The 9,158-nt window shown below is 47.1% G+C and overlaps 1 protein-coding gene across 8 annotated transcripts in view; it reads left to right on the top strand.

Annotated features, from left to right (window-relative positions):
• Positions 1-214: 214 nt before the first annotated feature.
• The window catches only part of LIMCH1 (LIM and calponin homology domains 1), a gene marked incomplete at its 5' end in the record, with an annotated part of 329,460 nt that continues 320,516 nt past the window's right edge, over positions 215-9,158 (top strand). For 4 of the 8 annotated variants that reach the window (XM_080656359.1, XM_080656356.1, XM_080656358.1 and 1 more), the window contains one exon: positions 215-584. In XM_080656359.1, coding sequence (XP_080512485.1) covers positions 489-584 — 96 coding nt within the window. The remainder of the gene's footprint in view (positions 585-9,158) is intronic. The other 4 variants (XM_080656360.1, XM_080656357.1, XM_080656354.1 and 1 more) reach the window with 1 other exon arrangement.

The following is a 9,158-nucleotide window of genomic DNA, read 5'->3' as shown; positions in this document are numbered from 1 at the left end:
CCGGGAAGTGAGCGTCTCCCAGGTGCTGCTGGTCCCACTCCTCACCCCTCCGCCCTTGGCGCGCGCACGCGGGGACTTGCGGGGCGGCTAGCCCAGTCCCTCTCCTGGTCCCATTGTGGGCAGAGAGGGAGACACCCAACGCTCCCAGTCGGTTATTTTTAGTAGGTAGCTGACATCCCCGCCCCTCTTCACCCCCCCCCCCCCCGGCGGGGGCGGAGCGGCCAGAGGAGGTGGGGAGCAGAGGGGACTCCGGCGTCTCCGCTCGCTCCCGCCTGGACCTGCACCACGCTGGAACAGCTGCCCGGTCCTCAGCAGCCAGCGCAGCTCTCCACACGGACCAGCACCCGCAGGGGAGGGGAGGGGCGGGCGGGGAGGGGAGAGCGAGCAGCGGCGGGAAGGGGCGGGGAGCACGCTCCTGCGGCGACGGCGGCGGCTGCCGTCCTCATCCCGGCGGCCCAGCGCTCTCGAGTGGACGCGGGGCTTCGCAAATGGCTTGTCCCGCTCTCGGTCTGGAAGCTCTTCAGCCCCTGCAGCCTGAGCCGCCCCCCGAGCCCGCCTTCTCCGAGGCGCAGAAGTGGATCGAGGTAGGTGCCCTCGGCGGGTGGTCGGCCTGGCAGGGGCTCCAGGAGCCACCCCCCCCCACCCCGCACGGACGACGTGTCCAGCCTCGCCTCCCCACCGCGCTTTCTTCTGCCCGCGGCTTCGGTTCGCCCGCCAGGGCCTCGGGCGAGCTGCGATTCCCCTGGCACTTTGGCACTGGCGTCTCGGGGCGAGGGTGGGCGCACATGGGGGACACTGCGGTCTAGCTGTGCGTGTGGGGGGCAGGAAGCGGTTCCCTGCGTCTCCATCCCTCCTGCCGGCCAGCCGCCAGCCGTGCGCAAATCTCGGCTCCCGCAGCTTCCAGGCGCTGCTAGGGAAGCACAATGTGAGCAGGAGCACCGCAAAGGCGCAGGAAGAGCGAGTCCCCGGAGTCCTTGAGGATGCCGCATTTCGGGGGGTCCTTCCCGTCCTACCTTCCGCCTTTTGGCCCCCCTCCCTGCCTTTCCGGAGCGGAGTTGGCAGTGTCTCCACGGAAGTGCACACACCGGAGCCTCTGGGTGTTCCTGGCGCCGGGTCAGGCGTGAGACTGGCACAGTGCAGTGGGCTGGGGAACCTGCAGGACCCACCAGCGAGCGCGCCAGCCGCATAGACGTTGCCCACCTATTGGCAGCCCCCACTCCACCCCAGAGGGGGCAGGCTCCCAGGTGCCTGTACGCCCCGCTGCATATTTCACTTCTTAAATGACTCGGTGGCAGGCCAGGGAAATCACTGGAGCTCTCGGCTCAGTCCAGGAGCCGCTCGCCGGGATGATCCTGATTCGCGATGTCTATCTGTGAATGCAGCTTGGTGGCCCTGCGCTCTCGCAATGACGTGTTTGGGGCGGGAGACGGGGTCAGGACGCGTGGAGGGCGCGAGGGGGTAAAGGTGACCCCCCAGTGATCCGCGCAATAAGCCTGTTTCTCTGGCCAGCTTTTCTTAGCAGTAAGCGAATTTGACCCTCGTTTCCTCAGGGACAGGCACCCTCCTTGGCTGGTAGTTCAAAGGAAGAAATGCCCCGCTAAGTCATGACCCAGCAATGGTGAAGCCTGTTAGTGCCCAGCCTGTCACTGAGGGACTGCCCACCTCACCCCCCTCCCCGTAGCTCCGCGGATCTCAAGATCCTGCTGGGGTAACAGAGCTACCACGGTACAGATTTAAACCTGCTGATCGGCCTGCAGAAACCACACTCTCTCAATGCTGCTCAAATGCTCCACCAAAGGCCTGCACCTTAAACCTGCTTCATGTAAGCAAGAGTGTTAGGCAGAGTTTAGAAACGTCCATGTAAAAATAGGGTTAAATAGACAGAAGAATAAATCCCAGGCTCTCTTGCTAAAAGCCCCAATCACGTCCCTCATAATCTGATAGCTCATGCCCAGATGAGAAAAAGACCTTGGCTTTTTATGTTTGATACGCGGCTGGAATGGCTTGGGGTGTGACAGGTGCTTTCTCTGTGCTGCATACTTGGCTCACAGAACACACAAGAGATATTTGCCGTCACTGGCTTAGTTCAAAGTTGCAGAGCTGTATTTTTCATGTTCTTGAACTTGAACATTTTCAGGAGAGATTTTGGATGTGGATGGTAGTGAGGGGCGGATATAAGAGCAGAGCAGTCTTACAATTCCGGAAGGTACGTGGTTTATTCCCAGTTTCCTTAATTGCGAGGGACATTGACACACTGCTTTAAAACATGTATTGTGGCATGAGTTACATACAGGAAGGTGCACACATCTTAAGTGCACACCCCCATGAATTTTGACATGTCTATACTACTGTAGCCCCCACCTGGATCAAGATCTAAAACATCTCTTTCAGCCCAAAAGATCACAGTCTCGTTTTAAGTGGTGGTATATTTCAAGCTAAATAGTATGCAATACAGAATCTCAGCTTTTGTCCTGGTTCTATGGGTGAAGAAGAAGAAGAAGAAGAAGAAAAAGAAGAAGAAGAAGAAGAAGAAGGGCTTCCTTAAGAAAGTAGAATCCCCTCAGGCCCTGGAGACAGTTTGGCATTATTCTTGATACTTTGCCACTGGAGAATGTGAAAACGGGAATGGGGCATGTGCAGCTTTAGGAAAGGGGCCAGGCGCTCTTCTCTGCGTGTGCATTATTGAAGCAGCCTATCTCCTTTCAATTGAGGAGTCCGGTTTCAGGGAAAGGAGAGCTTCGCCTCCCAGGCTGTATAAAAAGGTATTTGCTCTAGGAAGAGAGAGAGAAAGAGACCTCCCCCATCCCTTCCCCAAGGTTCTTGAAATGTAGATGCTGCGTCTGCAAACAGGGTTACCCCAGGAGCAGTAACAGATGGTTCTGCGGGCAGTTGCCGGGTGAACAAAGATTCCTGGGCTAATACAGCAATAATGTAGTACTTAGCGCGAGCTGCATTCCCGGGGGATTGTTATCTGGAGACAATTGCATCTCCTTGAGGGGCCCCATTGTCTTTGGCAACATCCTCATTGGCAGGGCTTTGTTTTTCACTTTTGTTCAGTCGGTGATTAAATTTCCCACAGGCTTTTTTTTTTTTTCTTTTGAGTAGTCAAGAATTTCACCATTTCAGAAAAATGTTCCCTTGAGTGCATCAGGTTAATAAACAAACTTTGCCACTTGTCTCCCCGCCCCTCGGTCCTTAGTCTTTCTTGAGTCCAGGAACAAACTCCGGAGATAACTTGTGAGTGAGGAATTTCTCGGCCTGCAGCCTTGGCTATTTGAGGGCTGTGTTACTGGGCAGGAAATGGTGGCCTGGGAACCTTGCTTACACCTCACCCTCTTACACCCTCCACCCCCCAGCTGCTGCCTTAGCTGGCAAAGGTGAAAGCCGTAATGGAGGTTACAGACCATGTGGGAACAGCTCGGTAACTGCTCCCAGTGCCTTTATAGGAGCAGGCTGGGTGTCTTTTTTTTTTTTTTAAATATTTTATTGATTTTTTACAGAGAGGAAGGAAGAGGGATAGAGAGTTAGAAACATCGATGAGAGAGAAACATCGATCAGCTGCCTCCTGCACACCTCCTACTGAGGATGTGCCCACAACCAAGTTACATGCCCTTGACCGTAATCGAACCTGGGACCTTTCAGTCCGCAGGCCGATGCTCTATCCACAGAGCCAAACCGGTTTTGGCAGGCTGGGTGTCCTAATGTGGGTTTGGGGAGACTCCTAAAGGAAACAGCAAACTTCAAGTATTAACTCTGACTACCAGCAGTCAGAGGCCTCACTTCCTCCCACGTTTCTCTTCTAGAAGGTCTTTCTAAGCAGAGGGGCAGGGAGTACAGTGCAGCGGGGAGGTTGGACTTTGGGACTGGACAGCCTGGGTTTGAATGCTGGGTCTGTTGCCTTCTATCTGTGTGACCTTGGGCAGGCCGTGTTTCCTCTCTTTTTAGTTCTAAATATTTTCTTTAAAAACTAGCTCTAGTTGTTAACAGAAATAACAAAGAGATATTGTTGAAAGCACCTGTTAAAATAGGAATACTAATAATAGCTTACCTATCTCATAGGAGTGATATGAGGATTAAATAAATTAATACTATATTTAAAATGCTTGAATAGTACCTAGTACTTAGGAAGTACTGCATAAGTAATGGTTAGTATTATTTTTACCATTAATATTACTACTGTTATTATTCTTCCTACTACCATTTTTATTACTAGTACTACTACCATCACCACGAGTCTCATTGTTATTACTGCTATTGTTGTTAATAAAAACCGGAACTGATTTCGAAAGAGAAATTTCAGAACCCTAAATTCCTAGTGTAAAAAATGTAATTCAATTATCTACTGATCTCATTCTATTATCTTTACCTTGTTAACTCTGGATGCCTGGACTAGAAATTCAGTAGAGGCAATGTGTTACTCTAACTTGCATTAAGGAAAAACCTGTAATATATACTCATAAAATGATCCTGGTAGTACTTGAAGGCTTTGAAAATGGTGCCTTGATAGTATGTTGAATATTTAAGTTTAATGCATAGCCTTTGTTACCAAACTTTTCTTTAACATTTTTATTGATTTTAGAGAGAGGAAGGGAGAGGGGCCGAGAGATAGAAACATAGGAGCAGAGAGAGAGAAACATCAATTGGCTGCCTCCCCCCACCCCCCACATACCCCCCAACTGGGGATCAAGTCTGCAACCTGGGCATGTTCCCTGACCAGGAATCGATTCAGTGACCTCCTGGTTCTTGGGTCCACACTCAATCACTGAGCAACACCAGCCAGACCTTTGTTATCAAATTTTAAGCAGAGTGTTCACTGTCTCTCCTCTTGCAGACAATACAATATTAAATCATCTCAAATGCACAGTGTTTTGTTCACCAAAGTCTCAACTCCTACAGGACAAAGAATAATTCCCCTATTTATTTTCCTTTCTTTCTTCCTTTTTTTTTTTTCTTTTTCCCTGATGGTATTTATTGAGTTACAGGAGTTGTGAGCAGGTAGATGATTCTAATTTTCTTGGCCCCCCCTCTCACCTACAACAATATTCGTCTCTGATCTGTAGTTCTCTGTGGTGCCAAACACTTAGAAACAGATGTCCCTTCAACTTGGCCTCGGTTGTGATTGGGAACAGGTTGCCGAGTCTTTAGGGAGGGGTTGGAAATTTCAACCAAACTTAGTCTTAGTTCTCAACTTGCGAAGTTTCTGGACTCCTTTAACTTTAATCATAGCATTCTTGTGGGGCTTGATGATGAATATCATCTTATTTGTGACCTAATCCATATTTCACACGAGTGGGAACTAGTTGCAGTTCATCATTTTGGCTCATTTCCCCTGCCCACATAGAATTGTTTTCTTATTCAACTGGGACCTGATTATAAAGATTAAAAGCACCAGGGGTATCTGAGCTCTCCAAGACAAAAAACATGTTGTATTGTTTGGCAGTAGGGAGAATTTATGAGAAGCCTTTGAGAGAATCTGGCATTTAGTGGCCAGCAACATATGACACTGACGATGTAACGATGAGTGAACGTATACCATAAGTTATACAATCATTCCAGTTCTCCATCTCTTTAGGAACTTGATGACTCACATCTTTATACTGCAACAGAAATGTAACTTTGCATATGGTTCTCCAGCTCTGCACCGAGAGCTGAGGAAGAAGAAGGAGAACTTTTTCTGGCTAGATCAAGAAAGGAGTAGTGGTCTAAATTGATATGTAAATTAGAGCAGGCAGCATCTCTCTCAACAGTGACATTTAAATAGTCTAGCTTGTTGGTATACAAGGCCTGCTATGACACAATGCTGTCACGTGGTAGGAGAACTGTGAGGCCCCACAGATTTGGGGAAAGAGGAAGTGGAATGGGAGGTGGAGCTGGCACTTTCTGCTCCACCATCTCCCTGGAAACCGAGTTTGCATCAAGTGAGCTCCAAATGGCCAGACTGAGCTCTGGCCACCAGGAAGGGGTAGGGTGGGGCATGTGTTCCCAGCAACTGCATCTCTCTGCCCCCTGCTCTTTGCGGATGGATGACAATGGAGCCATGATGCAGACATCTGGCTGTGATTCCATGGGTGGCAGTCAGTGCAGGGTGGGACCAGGCAGCTCCTGGAAACTGGCCTGCCAGCTTCTCTTTTTGCTTCGGGCCATTCTAAAACTTAGAAGTGTCATAGTTAGGTGTGACAAGATGATGATAATGAAGTGAATGATCATGCATAAAAGCTGATAATGTGTTTTTAAATTAAATTTTTGGGGTGACATTGGTTAATAAGATTATGTAGGTTTCAAGTGAAAATCTGATATGTAGTGAGTGCTTATTATGTGCCAGACACTGCATTAATCCCTTATAAATAAGTACTATTATTTATCCCCATCTATAGATGAGAAAATTGAGGCTCTGAGCAATTGAGTGTCTTGCCCAAAGTCACATGTAAGTGGTAGAACTAGGACTTTAATTTAAAGCATCCTTTCTTAACTTCTGCAAGTAGATGTATCCAGATATCCAAAATTTATAGTTGAGGAAAGCGGGCTTTTTAGGAGACTGTCCAGGGTCATCTAGTTAGGAAGAACTTGTTAGAGTTGGGATTTGAACCCAGGCAGACTTTCAGTCCTTGGTCTCTGATCCTGATACTGCTCCCTATATGTAGGACCGTGTGCAAAAATTCCCATAAGGACTGAGCTTTCAGATCCTGTCACTGTGCAGAGGTGCCCACCCATATGTGGAGGCAGGGTGTGGATTTAAGACGCTGTAGTTCCCTAAAAGATTTCTGAGAGTTTGTCTCTTTCAGCTGCAGCACCGAGGAGCTCTCTTCGCTTGGACAGATCACTTCAGTTTAGCATTGGGTGGGGAGCTTGAAACCAAGGGGGTGATGCTACTACCCAGGCCCTCAGACAAGAGGAATCAGGCTCTTCAGCTTTGCATGTTGCCTTCCGACCCCACATTGCTCAGGCAGACCTACTGGGCATTGGGGTTATCTGTAGTTCAGGGTTGCTAGAATCTGGTTTTGTCTTCTGTTGTTATTGCCACAACCCTCAATCACTTTACTGAAGTTTTATTAGACCAAATAGCCAGTAGGTAAGTAACTAGTTTTTTAATTTTTTTTTTAAGTTTGTGGATTCATTATCATAGGATTTCTTTAGAGGATAGATATTCTAGAGTATTTTATGTTTATGATATTAGGGACCATGGCCCTCTTGTTATATATAGGCTTATCTCCAAAGCCATATGGGGATGAATAAGTGCATAGTTCATGTGTGCTTTTAACATTTCCGATTGGAGAAGGTACTTTATTCTGTATTTTACATCCCCCAGAGAGTTTGAGTAAAGACCCAATACCTGTATGGTCTGTTTTGTTCTGCAAATATGGGTGTGAAGGGATATCTCTTCTCAGTGCAGATGTGTTTAAGTGTTGCTGGCACATCTGTCTGATGCCTTTACCACAGTTCCGTCATCTTTACCTGAGAGTTCTCCCATCTGGACAAGATCTCACCTGGGAACAGTTCTGTTGTTGAGTTCAGCCAAGAGGCAGGTCCTTTCAAGAGAGGAGATTGGCAGGCTCTCCCATAGGTCTCCAGGTCCCATCTCGAAGAACTGAAGGGGCTGAACAAAGCAGCTCAAGGACTTCTGGGAATCTTGGCTTGTTGTCGGCATCCCTATCACCTCCATTCCAGTCTGACCCTAATCATTTTGGCCTTCATTTTCTTTTCTTTCTTTTTTTTTTTTTTACCTTTTTTTTTTTTTATTGTTTAAAGTATTACAAATAGTAGTACATATGTCTCCTTTTTTTCCCCATTGACCTCCCCCCGCCCTCCCCTACCCCCCAGTACATGCCTTTACCTGCCCCCACCCCAGTGTCTTGTATCCATTGGTTATGCTTATATGCATGCATACAAGTCCTTCAGTTGATCTCTTACAGCACCCCCCCCCCCCCAACCTCCCTGCCTCCCGCTGTAGTTTGACAGTCTGTTCAATGCTTCTTTGCCTCTGTATCTATTTTTTCCCCATTTCTTTCCTTTAAAAATTCTTGCCTCTGCAGACTAGAAATAAACATATAATAACGAAAAATGTTTGAGTCCCAATTTCAATGTCTAATACTTCTGAGTCCCCGTTTCAATGTCAAACAGTTCCTTATGTGTACATGTCAGCAATGATATCTGGATGGTGGGCACATGGTGGCAATGCAGGTCCGACCCTCTCTGGTTTGGTCCTAGGCAACCTGCTGCGAGTGCAGCTGCTGACTGCTAGCGTGGCAAGGCGTCGTCAGCGTCTTCCATCTCTGGACTGTTTCTCCTCTTGTCTTCGTGGTTGGAGCAGTCCTGTCAATTCCTCTCTGTTGCAGGAATCCACATGGTGTTGGAGTTGTTTTCTGAAAACATACAAACATATTCTCGACCAAAAGTTAATAAAGGAATCTTTTCTATATAATTGATTTGGGATCCTTTTTATTTTTGCCCAAACAATTTTCCTTTGTCTTATTTAGACACCTTGTGTGTTTTTCATGGGTGTCTTGCTGTTAGCATTACAAATGAAAATTAATTTTGTAAAGTAAAAATTTTCTAGATGTAATTTACTTATAGGATATTTTTCCTTACATGATATTACCCTACTATCCCCCCCCTTTTTTTTTTATTAATGGAGGCTTTTGTAAATTTTATAATGCAGTCTTGATAACTTTAAATTTTAATTTTTTGCACAAAAATATGACTGCTTTAGGTTCTTCGCATGTTCAGGAATTTTACCATGAGATGAACTACCAATAGAAATTTTAGTTACTACTTTAGGAACAGCTTTTTGTCCAGTACAATTAAATTTTCTTGAATATTCACTTATTTCAATTAGCCTATTTAAATTAATCTGAAAACTTGATTATTATTTTACTGTCAAATTTAATACTCTACCAACAATCTTAGTTTACCCTGTAAATATTAGTGGAAAGGATTATTTGCATTCTTGAGTAGGCCCTGAGCATTACTGGTGCTAGGCTGGATTTAGATATAGGGCAGCTGCTGTCGGCCAAGTCTCTGTCTGTTACCTGGGTCCCAATCTGAGCTGGGTCAAGTCTCTGTCTGTCACCTGTGTCCCGATCTGAGCTGGGCGTGGGAAGCAAAGCAGCCATGGGGGCAGGAGACATCCCTCGGACGGAGTGAGGGTTCAGGCCCCTGCA

This window comes from Plecotus auritus, assembly GCF_963455305.1.
Source record: "Plecotus auritus genome assembly, chromosome: 1".
Taxonomy (NCBI): Eukaryota; Metazoa; Chordata; class Mammalia; order Chiroptera; family Vespertilionidae; genus Plecotus; species Plecotus auritus.
Note: the sequence above shows the minus strand (reverse complement) of the source record. Positions and strands in the feature narration are given on the sequence as shown.